The sequence below is a fragment of the Astatotilapia calliptera genome, chromosome 22 (assembly GCF_964374335.1).
Source record: "Astatotilapia calliptera chromosome 22, fAstCal68.1, whole genome shotgun sequence".
In the NCBI taxonomy this organism is placed as follows: Eukaryota; Metazoa; Chordata; class Actinopteri; order Cichliformes; family Cichlidae; genus Astatotilapia; species Astatotilapia calliptera.
The window spans coordinates 21473615-21496623 of record NC_137442.1 but is presented as its reverse complement, the minus strand read 5'-3'; the positions used below and the strand labels follow the sequence as shown (position 1 = coordinate 21496623).

Sequence of the window (23009 nt, the reverse complement as noted above, 5' to 3'; positions counted from 1 at the left end):
CGTGTGCTGCAGACGTTTCATATTTATGAAGTTGCATTTCACTTTAGCAAAGTCTCTTTGTCCTTATTATTCATTTTTATTATGCATTTGCCTGATTAAAAACATCTCACGTATTGCAAGTATCAAATGGTTATCTTAAACTGGCAGATCCCAATCAAAAGGCTCTGTGCAACATGTCAAACTGCGAGGGCCTCTCTATAGAATCGGTAGTCTTAATAAGAGTTTGTTAGACATTTTTTGTTTTTGTTTGGGGGTTTTTTGTTACTTGAGAATAGATCATATTTATTTAGTTTCTTAAGAAATGGTTGTTCTTGTGCGACCTTAAACATGCAACACTGAACAAACCATATTAAGCTTGTAATCCATGTATAATAGATTTGTTACTATGAAGAAGCAGTTAAGTACATTTTTGAGGGAAAGCACTTAGTTAATGAGCTTGCAGTTGTAAAACGCAGCCATGCAGAATAAATCATTATGCTTTCCAATGACTTATAAAGCGATAGTAAGCAACTAATATTCATGGGAACTTAAATATAAAGTGCAAATCTGCTCTCTCTCCACCCACATGTCTTGTCTGTATCTTCATTGCCACTATTAATACCAAAGCTGAATAACAGGGTAGAATGATAGAATGATAAAAGAACAAAAGAGTCACAAAATCTGCTCCTAAAACGACTTTAACACATTAAACATGGTTATAAAGGTAATCATTCAACTTCTTCAGTGCTCAATACTTAATACTCAATACGTAATGGACTATTTTTTTAAGTAAGATTTAAAAAAAAAAAAAACTCCAGTATGTTCAGCTTAGAGATGAAGAATTTTCTGAAAGTTCATAAAATGATGCCCATCTTTGTGTGCAGAACAAATCGAGATGTAGACTCACTCGAGCTGTATCTGCAAGCATGCACATCTGCTGTGCGATGCAACCTCTTGCCCTAAGTGACCATACTGGCTTTTGCTTTCTGACCTTCATGACACAGGAATACACTCTATCTGTCACAAGTGCGTGTGACAGAGAATAGAAGACAGCCAGATGGTTCAAGAAACTCCATCTGTCATGGTTTTTTCCTCTTTTGGCATTGTTATCTTTGTGTGTGTATCTAGTTGTTTGTAGAAACAACACCTGCATGCCTTTTCTCCTGTTAAAAAAGAGGGAAAAAAAGGTTTCTGTGTTTTCCTGTTTGTGTGTATCGAGTAGGCGGAATTGTTTTCTGCTGTTTTCTGCTGAATGGCATGTGTTTGTGTGCGTGTGTGTGTGGGTGGGTGCATATGTGTATGTAGGCTTGACAGGCGGAGAGCGTTGTCTCTGTGCTTGTGTGCTGAAGGTCAGGCTAACTTCGAGTGTCTGAAGAAAAAAAAAAGGTTCTCTCTCTCTCTCAGCATGTGTCTCTCGTCTCTCTCTATCACCCCCTTCCTTGCCACACAGCGAGTCCATAGCCACAGCTCAGTACCACATAACAGACAGAAGACCAAAAACAGGAAGAGTGAGAGGATGAGGAGAAACTTTGGGAAGATGGAGAGAACGTGTGCTGAAAGAGGGAGGGCAAAAAAGGAAGCAGAAGAGTGTAAAACAAGAGGAATCAAATGAGATGAAGTAAATGAAAACGGATGGGGCTTAAGATGAGAGAAAGTGATGAGAAAAGAAAAAAGGAAAGAGAAGAAGAAGAAGTGATGAGAGTAAAAGTGAGCCAAGCTGAGGTCCAGATTGGTGAGTGAAGGGAGAAAGGAAGGAACATAAGGAAGAAGGAATCAAAAGTTAACAAGACAGAAAGATAAGCAGAAAGAAAAATGAAAAGAAAAGGAAAAATGAATAAAAAGAAAGAAAACACAAAATGGAGAAGACAGAGAAACTCAGAAAGAAGTAAAACATGGCAGATAAAAAGGTTAGAAGGCAAACAGGAGATGGAGGCAGAGGGGAAGCATCTAGTGAGCTGAAAAGGAAGAGGAGAATTTAAAAAAGGAAGATGGGGATGACAGGAATGAAAGAAACCTAGAAAGAGACAGATACAAAAAAGATAAGAAAGACAGCAAAGAAGAAAGAAAGAAGTAAATAGGAAGACAAAAAAGCAAATTAAAAACCAGAATGATGCAACAAAAGCTAAAATGTTAAGAATAAAATGGAAGTTTGGGAAACACAAAGTAGCAGACGAATAGCGGACAGGAAACACAAAGCAGGAAACAAGAAGTGAAACAAAGAAGCAAGAAAAGAAAAAGAGGAAATGGAGGAGAAGGAAGATGATGGAAAAGAAAGAAAAGTCAGTGACAAAGGGTTTTGATATAGCTGAACCAGTTGGATCTCTAAAAACAGAGGGAGCGAATGAAAGAGGAGAGGAATAATAACCGGGGTGAGAAGGAGTGGGTTGAGAAAGCGACAGAGAAGGAGAACATGAACAGTCATGACTGCCACTCCATCAGCTGTGGTGTAATTTAGCCGCGTTCACACCACGAAATGACCATAATGAATAATTTATCTCTGCTTAAGGGATATTAACTCTAAAGGGGCACTTATCTTCATCCTGTATGGAGAGGAACAGCTGTCACAGCCACTTCACCCAAACTGTAAAACTGACTAAAAGCAGTGGAAGTGATTTATAAATAATAATTATAGACCAAAACAACGCTGCAATATTCTGTTTATTCTCTCTCTCATTAAGCTTGTTTCCTATTTGGTATTACTTGGTCATTAGTGTTTAGCTTTTTAAACAGTATTACTTGAAGCTTTCCCGTTAATAGAGTGCTCAGTTTTTGGTCTTGCAGATGCATTTGCAGTTGCCTCTTTATGCTCTTCATACTTTAACATCTAAGAAGTCAGTGGCAAACGTTAATTAGCAAAAGACGTTTGGGTAATAAACAAATAAAGAATTTCAGGCTGCCTTTCTTTTTTCGATAGAGGTGGAGTTTGGTGGTATGTGGCTCTGTCATGGTATAGCAGCCTCAAGGCTCCAGGTACACAGTTGAACAGGTGGAAATTACAACACACATGACATCGATTAAGTCAGACACCACGTGAGAAGGAGAAGCTGAGGTGGAGGTGGGTTCCAAAGAAGCTTGCAGAGGCAGCAGCAATTATATGTAGTCCAAGGTTCCTTAGTAGTGCACCCTTAATAAAATTTACTATGAGGATTTGTAAAAGTGTGTTAGCTGAGCTATCACCTTTGGGGGCTTGCAGTGAGATCAGCTGTTTTCAGCTTTACCAAGCTGAGTGTGTCTTCCTTCCCTGCCTTAACCAACACTGTGCTCAGTACTTAGTGTAATAATAGAAGACATACAGTCTATAATAGTGACAAAGTTACTAATTAGAATTCAGAAGAAGTTATATTCTGAGTCTTGAATAAATGAATAATCCTCTTAATGTCTAAGCATTACTCTGCTCCAGGACCTCTCCACCCTCCAAGCTTATAAACTTTTCAGTTATCGCTGATGTGTCCCGATGCGTCTGCAGAAAAGATTACTGAGTCTGTGCCTCTAACACCCTTTACCACAGTGTACATTATGCTGTCACCTCTTTTTCTGACCATCTCACTCTCTCTCTGCCTGAGCAGGTAAAGGTGACCTGATCGGAGCAAACCTGTCCTTGGATAACCGGGTAATAAAAACCAATGCAGATGTGAAAGCCCTGACCTACTGTGACCTGCAGTGTATCAACCTGAAAGGACTCTATGAGGTGTTGGACCTCTATCCTGAGTACTCTCACCACTTCGTCCAGGACATCCAGCAGGACCTCACGTACAACCTGAGAGAGGGACACGAGGCACACGTGAGTCCATCCAAGTATTGGTGTATTGATTCCACATATAATTGGCTAACTTATAAAGCGAGGGAAATTAGTACAAACAGTTTGTAATCTTCGTGGTAGTTTCATTTTAAAGGAGAGAGTTACATCATTTACAGTTACATCATCAACAATAGCTCTCAGTCTGGAGCTTCTTAAAGCTTATCTCATGAGATTATTTTACATTGTGGAAAGCATATCCAAGCAAAATAAATGAGGAAAGTTACAAATTTAGCACGGGATCAAATCATGTTTTCCTTGGAAGGAGATTTAAACTGATTTTTAACTATACATCCCCCATGGACCGTTTTTTGATTGTGATGCCAAAAGAAGGAACTATGAAAAGAAAGAAAGATGTGAGAAGACATGCGTTAGGTGCTAATTTTGCTAAAGCAATAGCAATGAAATAATAAACTAAATAAGCAAAATAAATTTGGGGATCCCAAAGCCAAACACCAAATCAAATCTTTCATTTGTTTTAATTATCTCCATACACCCTTAATAGATCCTGATTTTTTAATATTTTTTAATTAACGATGCCTGGGTATTACCCACAGCAGTGCAAGAGAAGCAATTAATGTGCTCTCGCCAATTTCTCGGTGAAATGAATCACGATACTGTACTAATGTGTGAGAATGACTGATGAGTTTAGAGACGGCAAAGCAAGAAGGGTCTGGAAACTTTAAAATTACAGAGAGAGAGAGCTAGCTGAGCCGACTTGGAGAAGCTGAACTGCTGTAATTACAGTCAGGTGTTTTTGTCTCGCCTGCCCAAACGCCGCTGGCCCACTTACACGCGCACACACATCATTAACACACACACACCCGCACTCACTCGGACTGCATGCCGCAGGGCTTTTAGGTGAGGCTAATGTGCAGAGGGGCAGCCCAAATCTCAGGGCTCAATAGACTTTAAATGAAGACAGGAGATGGAGGGGTGTTTTGCGGCTGAAATGTTGAGATTGCTTTTTTTTTTTGGTCTTACTATCCTGCATTTACCACTACAGTACTACTATATCAAGGTCATTAGGGTATTTGTCATTATCATCTATTCTATTCTTATACTGGCTTTAGAAAATAATTTACTGTATAACCTTGTGAACTGACTCACCTGTAAATTAAAAGAAAGAAAAGAAAGATGGCAGCTTAATTGCTCTTATCTGCAGTTCATTTACTGTGTTTCCTCTTTGGCTTTCTTCCAGGTTAAGGCCAGACTGTCCACAACAGCTCTAGAGACGCAGGTACCCAAATTCTCACTCTCACAAGCAGAAGCTAAACAGCTTTTAGACAGGTGCCATTAATTTAAAAGACTTGTCCGATCAGTTCATGTTGTTTGTTAACAGCCATCACCGAATTTTTCATCAGCTCTCACTAAGAAATTTGATGCTTCTGCACTCTGAAAACTTTGTTGGGTGACTCAGCGGAAGGCTTCAGTCACCGATAATGGGCACAATCATTGTTTGAGACTTGATGAAGGACGAAATAGATCACTTCTGCACAAAATTAGTTGCAGTCATTAGATCATGGCGGCACCAGAATAGAAGGCGATAAGATGCTCTATATACTGTCAAGCTGTTCCAATATTTTACAGAAGAGTCTATCTCTCTCGATGAGACATTAATCTCACGCTGGTGGTATTTTTGTCAGAGGAAGATGGTTCAGTAGGCGACTGTGGTCTTTACTTCTGCTATTATCAGGCTGAGACCTCATCTTGTAGCTGAAGGCTCATTGCAGACCACTAATGATAGACGCAGCTCTCTGTGTTCAATGAGACAGGTGTCAGGTGTTGCATTTACTGTTCTGCAGGACACATCTGCAACCTAAACTGTTGATCTGACCTTTTATCCAACTGAGTGGGCAACTCATTGCACTTACAAGTCATTAGTACATTTTGTTTACTTAAAAAAAATAAAGAACCATTTTATTAACTTTGGAGAGGAAAAAGTGAAATGGCCATGATGAGCCACAGATGAGCCAAAGTGATTTTAGATTTTAATTTAATTTTGCTTTTTTTTCAGTCAGAGGTGAAGAGGAACGGGCGAGTGGTTCAGGGCTATCCACCTATCACAGAGGCACAGGAGGAACATGAGGAAGATGCGGAGCTGGAGGAGCTGGAGGAGCAAGAGGAGCAAGAGGCCGTGACCGTATCTTTGTTATCACAGCAGAAACGAGCAGTGAACCTCAGGGGGGCTGGTGAGAAGTCTCCAATGTGCGGACCCAGCCAGAAGAGCGTGGCACAAAACTCTAGCAGGTCTCGGAGGAAGATCCAGGAAATTACTCTCAACACTTTAGATCCTTCCAATCTCAGCCCCAGGTGAGTTTGTTCTCCACTGATTGGTCTTACTTCCTGTCTAGGCCTGTTTCCCTGTGAATCCAAGCTATGCCTATTTTTATATTTCTTTGGAAGAGTGCATATGCCGCAAACTAGAAATGACTCAAAAGTGTCATCAGTGACAAACAGTATGTGTATTTACTAAACCCTGTGACAGACTAATGGAAGTCTAATCCTCTTAATTTCTATTATGTGATCTATCAGTGAGGGTATACAGAAAAGGTTTCACACCCTGAAACGTGCAGTTTTTACAGAAACTGCAAAATGGAAGAAATATATCTCGGACTCCAACGACCTCAGTCAGCATATTAAATGTTACATTTATAATATACATGACAGCACAATCAGAAAACGACTAAATAAGTATGGCTTGTTTGGAAAGACAGCACAAAGAAAGCCTCTTCTTTCTAAAGAGAACATGGCAGCACAGGTTAGGTTTGCAGAGTTGCATCTGAGCAAACCACAAGGCTTCTGGAACAATGTCCTTTTGACAGATGAGACCAAAGTGAAGCTATTTGGCTATACAGCAACATGTTTGGTAAAATCCAAAAACAGCATATGAGCAGAATCACAGGTCATTTGGTTGTTTTGCAACCACATGACCTGGATGCCTTGCAGTCACTGAGCTGACCATGAACACCTTTGTAAACCAAAGTATTCTAGAGTCAAATATGAGGTTATTTGTCCAGCAGCTAAAGCTACAACAGACCCCTACGATCCTCTAAGATCATGTGGCAGGAACGTAAAGGAGCTGTGCATACATGACACCTCTATGAACTGAAGCAACATTGTAAAGCAGAGTGGGACAAAATTCCTCCACAATGCTATGAGTTATTGATAAAGTCATACAGAAAACCTTCACTGCAAGTTACTGCTGCTAAAAGTGGTTCTGTAAGCTATTGAATCATGGGAGGCATTTCGTTTCTCACAGCACTGAATAGAGTCGTGTTAAAACTTTCTCTAATGACACACACATGAATGAATCATTATGGAAAGGAGGAACCAACTGCATTAATTAATTCCTGATGAGAGACCTCCATGCACTTTCACTCATGTACATGGAAAGCAGAAGTCAGGGAACAGCAGCAAGATCCCAGAACGAACAGAGCAGACATCAGAAGACGTGGTATTAGTTAAGTCAGACATTATATATAAAGAAAGACTGAGGTGAAGGTGGGTTGCAAAGTGGCTTGCATCTTCACAGCAACTGTGGACAGGCTGGAGAAGCTTAAGTAGGAATCACATGACTCATTTGCCAGTTGAATGTGTGGAAGTGAAGCAGATGAACGTGGGTTCATATCATACTCACATTCACCCTTTGTCCAACACACACTATTGTATGACATGTGTTGGACAAAGGGTTAAATAGAGGGTTTAAAATGTATTATAAGAGACATTTCTGTATTTTTAAAGATGTAACCCCATTTCCAGTCTTTATGCTCATCATGGTTTAGACTGGATCATTTTAATTTAGCCAACATAATAAACTGAATGGGATGAATATTTGTCAGTGACATAGAGTATAAATCATTCACAAATATGCTTCACATTGAATTAAATACTGTGTTGATGTTAAAACTATGAATTTCAAATATATGGAAAATTTCGGTTTGTTTTTAAACACATAATCTTATATTTCTGGCCTAAAATGTTTTAGGGAATAGCACCATAATGCAATAACCAAAATGTGTACATTGTGTAGTGTTATTGCACAATAATATAATAATATCTCTCTGCAGGATAGTGGATGGTACTGAAGACAGTCAGGGGACAGAGAGCTCCCTGGCCTTCTCCTTCTCTAACCAAGGCCATCCTGTCAGTGAACCAACCAGTGCCTCAGCACCAACCACAGGTATTCTCTTCATGTAGCGCAACTCACAGACATGAACCTATGTCATTTACTGTCCCAGATGCAAAAACACTTTGTAGACAGAGTGCTTAATGGCTGTATAATGGCTGTAGTGCAATCAACTGTGGGGTGTATATTGGTCCTTGATTGAAGGGAATTATACATTTCTTATTTGTTACAGATATGCTGCGCATAAGCACAGCCGAATTAGCAGCTAAAGCGGAGGAGACCAGAGGACAACTGCGACACCTCGATCAACAGGTGGGATCTTGCGTGCGTTTATAGGGACCTCGTCTCCTTTTGGATTACAAAAAGCAAGTTCACACAATATTAAATGATTCGATTTTAAGTTAAAAAATTAGTTTATGGTAAGAGCAAGAATTAAGAGGAGTTTGTTATCTTAGATTAAGTTTAATGCTCTCATAGAAACATGACTGTGGTGAGACAGAGAGTGATAGAGATAGAGAGACAGGGCTCAAGTAAGCACAAACCATATGGCTGTATCAGCATGTCAGCCACAAGACAGATGAAAGGACTGAGGGAAGTAATGAAGCAAAAACGACAAACAAATAAGCATTTTAAACCCTATTAGTTCGTTTCGTTTACTTAATCTTTCTCTATTTGTATTTTTTCACATTAACATACAGTTGAAATGCTGAAGATTTTAGTCATATTTTTATTTTTAATTCTCGTGGTGCTCTGTCAAACTTAAAATGTCCACACATACACGCAAACAGACTGCCGTGCTGTTTCCTATGGTTTTGATTGGCGGGCGGCTAAATTGACATTAGACCCCTTGGCAGGTGAGGAGGAGTGTTCGCCTCCTCCTGTTAAGCCTTGGTGTGTATCATATGGGATGACTGAGGTAGAGAGAAAAGAGAAAGAGATAACCTGTAAAAAAAATAGACAAATAAATGAGATCCTCTGGACTTTTTTTTTTTTTTTTTTTGCTGTTGTTGCTAGTAGAAACATGATGTGTGTAAAGCATGAGTAATGAAAGAAATCTATAAAAGAGAGGAAAGACAATGGCACAGCCTTTTCACAGTTATGCACACTGGCTCTGTGCCTCCTCTGTCTCTGTGGGTGACCGGTGGTTAACAGGAAGGACCTCAGCATGGTCTTGTAGGCTGTTAATCCACACTTGGATCCATTCAAAGCGATCACCATAGGAGATGAAAAGGGCCGTTTGATTTGAACCCTATCAGCTCCCCATGCAAACGTACACTAGTCCAACAAAAGCACGACAAAGAAGACAAAAAAATCATTTATAGGCAAAAAGAAATTACATTTATTTTAAGCTATGCTAGCACTGGCTGATTTATTCAGCATTAGTGAGATACCCAATTTTGTCATTTTTAATCAAAATCAGAAGAGGTTCCTGTTGAGATGATAATCCAAGGGGGTAATTTTCACTTCTTGTTTCTGCCTTTATTCAAAGGAGTCACTACCACTGAATAACAAAGCTCGAACTTTATTTTTTCAAAATTCAGTAAGGCCATCTGAGCCAAAGGCTTACAAGGTTAACATCATTCAGACCTATACCACATTCTCACCATGTTAACTCCAGATTTTTCTTCATGCTGCTATAAGACATACTTCTTGCTCTTTGGCCTCTTACACTTGCCCTGCGACTTGGCGCCATGACAGGACCGTTTATTTATCCAGTGGGAGAAATTCAAATTCAAATGAGGCCTAGCATGGTGACCTCTGTACTACGCCAAGGAAATCATCATGTGCATAGGAGAGCAGGAGCAATGGGAGCATTACCTGAACAGCTTGAGTAATTAGATGCATAATTACTAAAAGAGGCTGCTAGAAAGACATGAAACAACACAATAGGCATGCCTGCTCATCAGTAGCGACCCACTTTTGAACACAATGAACAATAAGAAACAAAGAAAAAGTCAGGTACTTGAAACTAAGGCATGAATACAGCAGAAGTTTTAAGCAGATGATAGAATTAAATCAGTCTGTCATATAAGAGAAATTTAAATAATCCTGTCTTAAATTAAACTAAAATGAGTACATATCAATCATATGTATGTCATGCAATAAGCTAAACAGTAAGCAAAGGGAAGCACTGTGAATTTATTCACTGCATGATCTCCCAGGCGGCATAGAGAGCAATCAGGATTTTAGTATTCATGCAATTTCCTGCTGTTGTTTAATATGTTGGATTACTATATTTATGCACTGCAGCACTACAGCTCAACACTTTTAAAACACTCATGGATAAGTAAACATCAGCTTTGTTTGGTCTAACTATGCTCTTACTGACTTTGAGGGTACCTGTCGCTGCATCGCTGCTGTTTCTCTAACCCGTCTATCTCTGACGTGGGTGTACTAGAATCACGTTGACAGCGTGTCAGATTGGACTGGACCGCCACTCTTGGCTTTTCTATTTTTATCAGAGTCAGAGTTTAGACCCGGCCACATGTGAGAGGGAGAGATTGAAAAAGGGGGGATGTTTTTCTATGGTAGAAGCAAAAGTAGGATTTTGGTCAGGGTTTCGTGATGCTGATCAAAGTTTAACAACCTCAATGCTGTAAGACGCTAAAAATCCTGCCTAAAAACGACTGAGCCAGGTAATCACTTTGGACAACATTCGCCTAGGCGGCAACATAACAATGTGAGCTGAGAGAGGAAATGGAAGTTCCCAGCCTGATTAGGTCTGTCGTGATCACAATATACTTGAGTGCTCATCCTCATCACCTCTTGACATATTCATGCAGCGACCAGAGCAATTCCCACCTGGAGTTGTGTGTCCCGCTGGGGGCTGATGTGCATCCAGTTGCGCTGGCGTGCATGATTGGCCTGATGAATGGTCATGAGTGCAGAAGCAGATGGCACATTGGCAGCACTTCATGGTCGTGCCTTCTGTGGACACGCCACGTGCAGAGAGCTACTAATCAGCAACCCCCCTCATCAGTGTAATGACCAATTATAGCAGCTTGAAGTTACATGCAAAACGGCAGGCACGAAATAGATATTTGACCTGGAAGGGCTGACCTGAAAAAAACAAATTCATAATCTGTGGCTTTTTGTTGATTAGCAGTGTCTCCTCACAAGTTTGTGTCATATATTCAGAAAAATCAATTTGATGGTAATGACTGGAATGTGAGAGTTATAGTCAAATTTGTTAAGCAAAATATAGCAAATGCAGTCTTGTAGATTGTAGCTATAAACCTCCAGAACTGCAAAATGAAGCCCACGTTCAAGTTCTAAAAACTGCAGTTCCTCCAGTGGCCACTTGAGGCTGGATCTGAATCAGTCCCCATAAACTGAAATGGCCAACCTTACTGGTTTGCAGTCTAGTAAAAGTTTTGGGGTTATGTGTCTAATTTCTTCCTTCATTATAATTCTACATGGATTTGCTGAACTGGGCCTCCACATGGTTCTGGTGCTGTTTGTGCTTTTGGAGCATATTAATGGAATAATTTGGCTTGCTTTGTTGTATGTGAAGGTTCTCAGTGATCCAAGTCATCATAGTCTAAGGAGTTTAGAAAGAAAAGCATCTTTCCACGCTCCTTAGACTACGCCGTACACTTTGGGAGGAACACCTTTCAATTGCTGAGGGAGTATGAAAGTAATCAAGGAAATTAGCGGATTATAGGAACCATCTCCGCTTGGTTTATTGTGCCGCCTGTAGAGGAAGTTAGTTCTTCGGTTTTCCCTAAAATATCTTCATATTATAAAAAAAAAGAAGTGCAATTTCAACAGAATGTCTCAGTCTTTCTTCGTGATATATGTGTAAAATTACAGAAAAGGTTCTGGTAGCTCAGCGCCCAGACAGACATAACATTTTTGTTGATTGATGAAAATGTTCTTTTTTCTATTTAAAATAGAATTTCTATAATAGACAGTGGAAAAATAGTAATTTTCATGTCATTATCTGTCACTTAACTACTTTGGTGGAGTGTGAATAGCTGCTCCAAAAACTTATGTCCTCCTTCATATTTTCCAAAGCTGACCCAGGCCTTAAATTTGACACTCATCCTCTAGACAATAAAGCCAGTATTGCTGTTAGATGGACAACATTAGTGGCATATTTTTTTTATAACACAGCCAAAAAGCATTGTCTAAAGTCAGCCGTAACAATTTTCAGCCATGTTCTGATTTCGTGGAGCAGAGAGTGTGATCTGTATTCAGCAGCCTGAGGAATTTTGGTACCCTGGTGGGAGGTGTGCAGTTTGTTTGGTATGCAGTACTTTTTCACAGCTCACTGTGGATCCTCGTTATTGCACTACTTTCCTGCAAAGTCTAACAAAACGATCCACTGACAAAAACAACTTAAATGGTTGTCTAATTGTAGTCGGCGCACTAACCGCTGGGACAAACAAACCAAGCCAACCTTTTTTTCCCCTTTTTTTTTTTTACATTTGAATGCCTTTAGTGTGAACCAGTAGCAGCAGTAGGACTGTTAAAAATGAACATACAGTGGGAAGGGTGGGATAAAGATGCACTTTATTGTGTACATTTTCTATAAATATGCATATGAATCTAGGACGGTAGCTGCAGATTCCAGTAAAAGCTACCACACAGGGACTTAAAATAAATTACAAGCTTGCTTCCGCAAAAACAAAAACAAAAAAAACATTGTAACCCATATGACACCAACACAATATTTTTTTTATTTTCAATACTTGTGAAGTGCTTTGGATGATGTATACCAGCCATAGTTACAGGCAGATTGTCTCTTGATTCTTGTTTGTTTCTGCAGGTGAGCACCCTTCGGAGAGAAGTGGCCGACCTGGGGCAGGTCATGAAGAGAATGGCTCAACTCATGGAGACCCTCATGACGTCAGTGCCACAACCTGCAGTAGTCTGCCCCACACATTACTCCCCAGCACGCCACACATACCTACACCATTCCCCCTCCCGTCAGACTTTCCCTTCACCATTCCCCTCTCAGACTGCCACAGTGTGGACAGAAACACCCATGTCGTTACCTTCCTCCCCCCTCATCATGTCCCAGCAGCATAGCACATTGTGCCACTCCCTCATACACAAAACCCAAGACCTCCTTTTGGGGGACATAGGTATTCCCAGCTCAACTCCATCTCCAACTGCCAGCTCATTGGCCCTTCAAGTGCAGCCATCCTCTGTGATCTCAGAGCCACACATGCCTTTGTCGCACCTCAGCTCTCCAGAGTTTCCCCACTGCAGAGGCAGGGCTTCTAGCTCCATTAGGCCAGGTGCACACAGTCCACCTCCGCAGGACGGAGGACATGAGGGTCTTATTCAGAGCTCTGGTGGTTCTCCTCAAACTGGACTCGGGGATGTCAACCACAACCCAACCAAGGATTTGTAGCAGACCTTAATCACAAATGTCTTGGAGTCTGCAGGACTTTCTCAAGAACACTTTTTGGGATATTTTCCTAAACTCAAGCTAAGACTGATAAACTGGGGTCCCCTCTACCACTGGAAAATGTTTACAGGGACACAACTCAGATGTTTTTCTTCTTTTTGTTTAAAGGCACGTGTTTCAAATCCCCATTGCATGAAAACAAGTACAGAAGGTTTAGGTGTGTTAGCTTTAACTTATAGAAACTACGTGTTGTTAGAGGCTTGGGTCGGTTGTGGAGCTCTGGTCTTTCTGGTCCGTAGCGGCAACTATCAGCTTACCTCCAGTACCTTCCCCCACAGCAAGCCTGTGCCATAATGTAGGATGGAGGAGAAAAAGAAGATTTTTTTTTTTTTTTTGCTTTTGACTGAAAATGGTTTCATGCTGGAGGAGGAGAAAGCACTGGGAGTGCTGGGTTTAGAACAAGCGGTGAGGGTGTGTTGTGGAGGGCAACCCTCTCTTTTAACCCCTTTTTCCTTGCTCATTCAACCAGTGTCAGATGCTCTGGATTTCATGGAACAGTGACTGGTTGGACTTGGAGCACAGAACGGCGTGAGTAGAGAGATGGGAAGTATTGTGCTCTTCACCGCTGGCCCTCGGGAAAGTGTGGGAGGTGGGGGTGGAAGAAGACAGTTAAGGAGGTGGTGGTAGGGTATGGTGTGCCTCAGGCACCACAGCCCCTGCTGTTGTCTGTCACTAAGAGCACAGGGACTTTCTTTCTCCCTCTCCGTTTCCCCTTTCCAGTGTTTCTCTCCATACACCTCTCTCTCTTTCTCCTTCCTTCCTTTCTCTCTCTCTCTGCATGCCTATCCGAGCCTTTTGAGTAGTGCCTGTAGACAAACATTAACATGCTGCATGTCACCCTGTGGAAATCCAGCTTGCCATTTATCTATCTATTTAAAGGAAACACAGTTCAGTCTTTAATAGCTGAACCTGGCATTTTACTGATGCATATTTATTGGATGTGGGCTTAGTTAAAAAAAAATCTGATTAATTTAGCACAAGATAGTCGCCCATGTTGTGAAAAGGCCTGGAGCAAATATTACCGATGCTAAATTGGTTTATGATCCGCAATGTAGACTTTTTCTCCAGGGTCATCAATCCTGAGATCCACTTTCTCAACTGCTCAGAAAGAAGGCAATATCCTCACATAAAAGCACAATAAGGACATAAAGACGCTTTTATATTTCTATGAATGTATCGATACTAAAGCTGTATTTTTTTACCTCAGAAATTGCACGAGTGTGGGATGGCAGTAAATGATGCTACTGTATATAAAAAAGTTATGGCAGTGCTGTTTGCTGGTATCAGCTGATGCAATCCTAAACCAGGAAAAGGTCATAACTCTCATCCCGACAGATCTACTGTTCTCTTTTGGATTCATGTAGGTTTGACTCTGCTTCTCTGCAAATGGAATGTACTGTAATCAAACTTTTATCCCTAACATTTTGATATTTATTAGATTAAAAAAAATGTTATGCTAATAAACAGCAATTATGACTGTTACCTACTATGTTTTTTGTTGTTTTTTTTGTTTAGTAAAACATTCAAGAACTGAAAAGAGGTTATTCAAGGGCACAACATCCAAGGAGCTACAATTTCCTGTGCAAAAGTGTTGAGCCACTCCTCATTTCTATTTTCCTTACAAGGAGCCATACTTGTATCTTCAGAAATTTTGTTATCATAATTTGCTTACATTTTTCAAGTTGATTCTGTAAAAAATGATGAGGAAAAATAGTTTGACAGGAATGAAATAGTATTTTTGCACCAACAAGATGATTCGCTAAGAACAAACTGTCCCGTTTGGCTCTTTTGCCATCAGAATTGTTGTCTAAAGGCAAAGAAAGATGCCCAACGGATTTACTTTACCAAACTGACCATCCCAGCCTTGCCGTAATGGTCCATTTGATTCACCTTTTATTGTTTATTTTATTTTCACTTACTGAATACGGGACAGACTTGACTGGGGGAAAGAAGGGGAGAAAGAAAGAGGGAAAGAGAAACAGCTGAGAAGAGGGACGGGGAAGAAGGGCAAAAGACAAAAACCAACAGAATGGGCAGAGAAAAAAAATGCATATATCAATCACCTGGATCACCTGCTGAGAAAGAAAAAAGAAAGCAAGCAGAAGAGAACAAGAGTAATAGAATAAACAACATCACAATGATATATGGGAATATGACAGTAAATACTAAATATTAAACATTATTGTGCAGCACATAAGATCAACAGAACACAGTGTGCTTTGAGGTAGGAGCCAAAAAGGGTGTAGTTTGTGGGTGTGATCACCCGTGTGTACACCTGTGAGCATGGACGCGCTTGTTTTTTAAAAGGTTCCTTCATGTAATAATCTGCTAGAGGGTGTGGGGGGGCCACAGCCCCGTCCTCCAGGGCATGAAGCAGGTGTGGAGGAGATCAAAACTCCAGACATCCAGAGGCCCCCAGAACACAAGAGACCAAGGAAGACCAACAGAGGGGCAGCTGCGCCACTGTCCCGGAAAGAGCTGAGGAGAGTCCCAGATGAGGGCTCACTCAGCAGCCGCGGAGCAGAAGCCAGGGGGAGTTGCAGTGACGCGCCCGTGAGCTCCGCCGGCAGCCAGCTGCGCCTGAGTGACCGAGCCCCAGGCCGAGAGGCCGGGGGCACCCCACCTCCGAAGTGGCCCGAGCGAGCCCCAGGCTCCAGGCCCCGATAAGCGGCCGCCAAGGAGTGAGCCGGTGTGTACCTGGACGCCCATCCCCGGACACAAAGAACCACCAACGCACCGATGTCTGAGGGGGTCCGCCACTGGCAGGGGAAGTGGTGGTAGGGGGAGATAGGCCTCCAAACCTTGGAGGGCCTGAGATGTCCCCAGAGAGGTGGCGCCTGACACCCAACCTGACATATAGACACAGACATACAGGCACACACAGATACAAACATCCATTCCCACCCTCATGCTCTCATATGCACTTACTCCACACTCAACCAACGTGGAGACAGACATAAAGAGACGTTGTACACACGATCACACTCCCCAAGCGTACTCTACAAACCGGGTCTAGGTGCCCCCGCCCCTGGAGGGGGGAACTGCACCCAGACCCAGGTGGTGTTTCCCTTTTCCCTGCGGTGGGGGGAGGCAGACCGCCCCGACTCCGCAGCAGCAGGAAGGCTCCACACTCCAGACCGCAGTCGGACGGCCAACTCCTCCTCCTAGTCCTAGCCCCCCTGCTCCAGCAGGTCGCAGAGAATGGGGGTGAGAGAAGACTCCAAACCTCCCTCCACCCGCTCATTGTAGTGTTGATGCATGTGTGTTCTAAGGTGCATTTAAAACCCAGGAGGGCTTGGAGCTACCTGCCAGGGAGCAGCAGGTAAGCGCATGGTCCCTCCTGCTAGCCCTCAATGTCTACGTGTATTTAAAATTGAGAGGTGGGCAACGATGCCAGGGGTGGGGTGTATACCCTGATGGTACTTTGGACTCCGTGTATCGTGCCCACCCCCAAGATCCTATATGTATGTGTAATGAGAGTGTGAGTAATGTGAATGTCTAAGTTGTGGGATAAAATTGAGGCAGAGGCAGCCAGAAGGGGACAGAGGGGGGGGGTAGCCTCCTCTGCACCCTGGTGACATACCCCTACTCCAAGGCCCTGCATGTGTGGGTGGTTGTGGTGGAGCGGGAAGAGGGAGGCAGCTGGAGATGGGGAGGGAAGGAAGGGAGGGGCAAGTGACCCCTCCCTGGGGCCAGCTCCCCCGCTGACCCCAGTAGGCACCCCCATACTCCGCGACCCGCCAGGGAAAGGGGGCCCAGGCCCATCCAGACCGGGGCCCAGTGCAGCAGCACCGCCCGGCCCCACAGAGCCCGGGACAGTCCACCCAACCCCACCACAGAGAAACTGCACCCACCCCACCATCCACTCATCTTCCAGACTACATAAGACAATAAACACCCAGGCTGAGATCTTCCTCCACCTCTCCTGTATCTCCCCCTCCTGCAGAGGGAGCTCCTGAGGAGAGGAAAGCTCCTGCAAGATGTGACAATCTCCCCCACCAGTTGAAGAGCCCCCCAGGTGGCTCGACGCACCGGCGGCACCCTGCTCCAGGGCTGGGCCCCCATGCACCCACCCGCCCACAACCCCGGCAACACACCAACCAGGACCCAAGCCCCCGAGGCCCGGTCCGGGTCCCAGCCCAGAGACGGAGCGCCCCCAGAACCTCACGCCCATCCCGGACCCACCCAGGGGCAGCCAGGCTACCAGGTCAGTAACCCACGTCCGTCAGCACAGACCCTCCCCTAGCCCCGCTGCACGCAGCCGCGAGGAAACAGTCACCTGAGAGCCAACAGAGCCCCTAACCGGACATGACCGCTACCCCGGGTTGAGCCCCCCAAGGAAGATGCCTCCGGGGAACCCCCCGACGCCCTAAGCCTGTCCCTACCCCCACACCAATCACAACAGTGAAGGCGGGACCAAACTATGACCCCCCACCCCCACTAGGTGATGGAGCTGATCAAAGGAGCCCAGAGCAATTGATCTGATGTGGTGGCAGAGGCTGTATCAAGACTAATGTAATCTAATAGATAATTTCTATATTGGTTAGAATTAAGATTATTTTTATTTTTCCAGTTCATGAGGACTGTTTTCTTGGCTATGCATAGGGCAGTGAAAACCATATGGGCTATATTCTTTTCTGAAGTGACATTATCTAAGCTGCCCAACAAACACACTAAGGGGGAAGTTGGAATGTTACATTTCAGACACTTCGATAAGTCTTCACATATCTCGCGCCAAAACTTCTGAACTGGTGGACAGAACCAAAGAGCGTGGATATAATTGTCCCTTGAATTGGTTTGGCAGTGTGAGCTGTTGTTGGTAGACGTAAAGCCCATCTTGAACATCCGATGACCTGTATAGTGCACTCTATGTAATATTTTGTATTGAATTAATTGAAGACTGGGATTTCTAATTAGATGAAAGGTTTTTAAGCAAATCTGAGACCAGAAGTTTAGGTCTAAGTTAACTGATAAATCCGCTTCCCATTTTGCAATAGGAAGTGATATTGATTCATCTGTTTTAGAAAGCATTCTGTATATTTTGGATAGTAATTTGGGGGGTTTAAGAGTAAGAAATTGAACCACACTTGGTGGTGTTTGTAGTTCAACTTGACCCGGTTTAAATTTCTTTTTTACTATGGATTTAATTTGTTGATATTCTAAAAATCTTTTCTTGTTGATCCCATATTGTGTAACTAGTCCGTCAAATGAAATGAATTCTGTTCCTTCTAGTATATGTTCTAAATATTTGATTCCTTTATCACTCCAATCTGAAAAGTTTATCATATTATTGTTTTGTAATATGTCAGGGTTGTTCCAGATAGGTGTACGTTTGCATGGGATTAATGAAGACGCCGTCAATTTTAGAAACTCCCACCATGCTGTCAGAGAAGCACTGATGTTGATGCTTTTAAAGCATTCATGTCGTTGGATGTCTGAGCTGATAAATGGTAGGTCTGAGATCTCTAGATTATTGCAGAGTGCTTGTTCTACATCTAGCCAAGGTTCATCTAAGAGGGTGTGTTTTAGCCATCCTGAGATAAACTGAAGCCTGTTGGCTAAGAAGTAGTGCTGAAAGTTAGGCAGTTCTAGTCCTCCTTTATCCTTGGTCTTTTGTAGTGTTTTTAAGCTTATACGTGGGGGTTTATTTTTCCAAAGGAATTTGGACATACATGAATCTAGAGATCTGAACCAATCTTGTGGCGGTTTAGTTAGGATCATTGAGAATAAATAATTTATTTTTGGTAAGACCATCATTTTTATAGCGGCAACCCTTCCCATGAGTGATATGGGTAGACATTTCCATCTAGCCAGATCATCTTCTACCTTCTTTAAAAGTGGGATATGGTTTAATTTAATTAGATCTGCAAGCTTGGGAGAAACATTAATACCTAAATATTTTATATTTCCCGATTGCAGTGGTGTAGAAGAGGAATTATGGAAGGAGCAATTAATCGGTAGGACTGTAGATTTTGACCAGTTAATTGAGTAATCTGATATTCTTGCAAAAGAGTTTATCAATTCAATCACCCCAGAGATATTGGTTTGTGAATTTTGGAGAAAGAGTAACACATCATCCGCATAAAGGCTGATTTTATGTTCCACGTTCTTGCATTTTATGCCCTTAATTACTGAATTCTGTCTAATTGCTGCTGCTAGTGGTTCAATAAAAATTGCAAATAGTGAAGGGGAGAGTGGGCATCCCTGCCTGGTGCCCCTCAAGAGACAGAAGCTGGAGGATGTCTGGTCATTTGTTCTAACACAAGCTGTTGGGGAATTATATAATATTTTTAACCAGTTTATGAAAGAGGATCCAAAACCAAATTTGTGTAAAGTTGCAAATAGAAATTTCCAGTTAACTCTGTCAAATGCTTTTTCTGCGTCTAAAGAGAATATTGTAGTTTCTAGGTTTTTACTGTATGAGTAGTCTATCAAATTAAGTAATCTATGTGTATTTGTTGATGAGTGCCTACCTTTTATGAAACCAGTTTGGTCAGGATGAATTAAGAGGGGGGTTATTTTCTCCAGTCTCTTTGAGAGAGCTTTGCAGATTATTTTAAGGTCTACATTTATAAGGGATATTGGACGATAGCTTGAGGGATATACAGGGTCTTTGCCTGGTTTTAGCAGGAGATTAATGTTTGCAGAATTCATATTTGATGGAAGTCTGCCCTTTTCTTTAATTTCCAACAACGTTCTGTAGAAAACTGGTGCTAGAATCGACCAGAATTCTTTGTAGAATTCTGCAGGAAAGCCATCTGGACCTGGAGCCTTATTATTGTGCATACTTATCAGGGCTTCCTGGAGTTCACCTGGTGTCAGTGGTGAATCCAGTGCCATTGCTTGAGTGTCCAATAATTTTGGAAGAGTTATGTTGTCCAAAAACTGATCAATTTCTTTTTTAGATGGGTTTATTTGTGGTGAATACAACGTTTTATAGAAATCCCTGAAAATGTTGTTTATTTGTATCGGTTCATATAATGTGTTCCCAGATGAATCTTGAACAGCACATATAGTTGTTTTTTCTTTATTTATTTTTAGCTGGTTTGCTAGAAATTGACCGGATTTATTACCATGTTCATAATTTTGTAGGCGTAGTCTTTGTACTAAGAATTTAGTTTTTTTTATCAATTATCTCATTTAATTCTAGTTTTGTTTTTCGTATTTTGTTCAATGTTTCCTGATCTTGGTGGGACGCGTAGGCTTCTTCTAGTGATTTGATGTTTTTTTCTAATTCCTGAATATTTTTGTTTTCTTTTTTCTTTTTATGTGATGAGAAAGAAATTATTTTACCTCTCATCACAGCTTTCCCTGCTTCCCATAGAACAGAAGCTGATGTTTCGGGAGTGTCATTATAGTCCAAATATGAAGTCCACTCTTTTTTAAAATATTTAATAAAGTCTTCATCTTTAAGTAGTGATATATTAAATCTCCAGTTTTTTCTTGGCGTATTATTATTCTTGTGCATTAGTGTTAAAGATACAGGACCATGATCGCTGACAGCTATAGGGTGAATCTCAGTGTCTGAAATGTCGTTCAGCAGTGAGCTGCTGACCAAAAAATAATCCAGACGAGAGTAGGAGTGATGGACATGTGAGAAAAAAGTATATTCCTTACTGGTGGGGTGAAGGGAGCGCCATGCATCGCAAAGACCAAAGTCGCTCATATACTGTTTGATTATATTTGTGGACTGCCAATTACGCTGAGTTCCCGCTGTATTGAGCCTATCCATGTCTTCATTTAGTCCAAGGTTGAGGTCACCTCCAAGAACAAGTGTGCCATCTAAGTGTTCAGAGAGTGCACTGAAAAAACCGTGAAAGAATGAGGGATCATCAACATTTGGACCATATACACTTGCAATACATAGCTTTTTATCACGTATAGATAGTTTAATGATTAAGAATCTGCCCTCTGGATCTATAACTGTATCGAGTACTGTGAAATTAATATTTTTATGTATTAAAATTGCTGCTCCCCTTTGTCTAGAATTATAACAAGCTGAGAACACATTGGGAAACTCAGGTGTTTTAAGTTCATTCGGACCTCTAAGAGGTCTGTGGGTCTCTTGTAATAGGACAACATCCGCCTGTAGTTTTTTGAGTTGGTTAAATATTTTTAACCTCTTTTCTCTGGAGCCAGCTCCATTTATATTCCATGTAATGAACCTCAGTGTACCCATAGATGTTTGGTATTAGTGAAAGCATCATCATCGTATGCAGCATTTGGATAAATGGATGACAAAAGAAAAAGTGCCAGAAATAGGGCATTAGGACATGAGGAAAGCATCTCTCAGTGGAAAAATGGCTGTGAAGAAGTCATTCATAAGGAAGAAAAACAGGGAGAAATGCTACTAACCTGAACTGAAAATCAGTGGCAACAGGTCTTATGGCCTGATGATCCATATTTGAAATTTCTGGTTCAAATTGTCACTAGTATGTATCTAGAAGGTCAGTGAGTGTCTACAGCCATCTGTAAAACACAGTGGAAGCTCTTTCATGCATTTCAGCTTGTCAAAACTGACTGATAGATTTTATTTTTATTTTTTTATCCACCATGCAAAACCATCTGGAAAGCATATGATTGCCATTTTCTTGAGCATGATAATGATCCCAAAACGCTGCCAATGGAGCAAAAGTATGCCTGGATAGAAAAATGCACCGACTGGCGTCCTCAGAGCCCCGACCTCAACATTACTGAAGGAGTGTGGGATCATCTCGACAGCGAATGCTACAAAGGGGTACTAAGATAGTTCAGACTGTGTTGAAAATGTACCAAATATTGACATGAACAACACATGACAGTACTGAAATGTTGGTGCTTAGCCTTGTCCAAGTACAACTGTGATGATGTGAATCATCACAGGGGGATTGTTACATCCATCTGCAGTAATTTGTATCTGATGGCATGACTTTGTTCTGGGGCCTTCTCGTCCTTCTAAGTGCATAAAGGAGAGAGGAAAGGACAGCAGCAAAATCCCAGTACAGTACTGAGCAGTCATCAGTATCAAAATGATCCATATCAAGTCAGATATAGCACAAAGTGGAGAAGGTGGGATTGCAAAGTAGCTTGCAGACTATTTAAATGAATCGGATGTGTGGAAGGAGATCAGCTGATCTGCCATGAGTGCCTGAGCTTAGCTCCTTAGCGCCAATAAACACAGAAGTGTGCAGGTTTATTGAACTTAAACAACCCAGAGGATAATAATAAATACCAACTTTCATTGCATTTTATCAAAAAGCTGTTGAAGCATTTTGTTGTCAAATGTCAACCTCATGGCAGGACAAAGAAGTTCACAGAATCTCCAAAATGAATAGGATTCATTCCCTAAGGAACGTGAATGAAACAAAAAAAAATGTAAGAACAACAACAAAAAAACAACAACAACAAGGTTGCATCAAAATTACTAAAATATGTTTTGTTGTACGGCACACAATGAAAAATATTAGGACTTTGTGAATCATTTGACACCTTTTTATGATCATGAATCTGATCTGAGATAATCTTATTATTTTGAGCTTTATTTGATCTGCAGCTAATATGTTTTGTTCCTGGACTTGAAGACAGAATTTCTGTTATGCAACATGAGGTACTTTGATTTGTTTATAATACTAATGTACCTTTTCTTTGTGTACTCATGTGTTCGCCCTTTGTTAGCTGTGTAACGCTTCATCTGAAGTGAAACCACC

At 41.7% G+C, this 23009-nt stretch overlaps 1 protein-coding gene across 1 annotated transcript in view; it reads left to right on the top strand.

Moving 5' to 3' along the window:
- Window positions 1-14805, top strand: part of kcnh8 (potassium voltage-gated channel, subfamily H (eag-related), member 8) — a 35100-nt gene extending 20295 nt beyond the window's left edge. The window contains exons 8-13 of the mRNA XM_080296488.1: window positions 3546-3760; window positions 4977-5015; window positions 5793-6088; window positions 7846-7958; window positions 8137-8216; window positions 12676-14805. Coding sequence (XP_080152614.1) covers window positions 3546-3760; window positions 4977-5015; window positions 5793-6088; window positions 7846-7958; window positions 8137-8216; window positions 12676-13266 — 1334 coding nt within the window. The 3' untranslated portion in view covers window positions 13267-14805. The remainder of the gene's footprint in view (window positions 1-3545; window positions 3761-4976; window positions 5016-5792; window positions 6089-7845; window positions 7959-8136; window positions 8217-12675) is intronic.
- Window positions 14806-23009: the final 8204 nt, after the last annotated feature.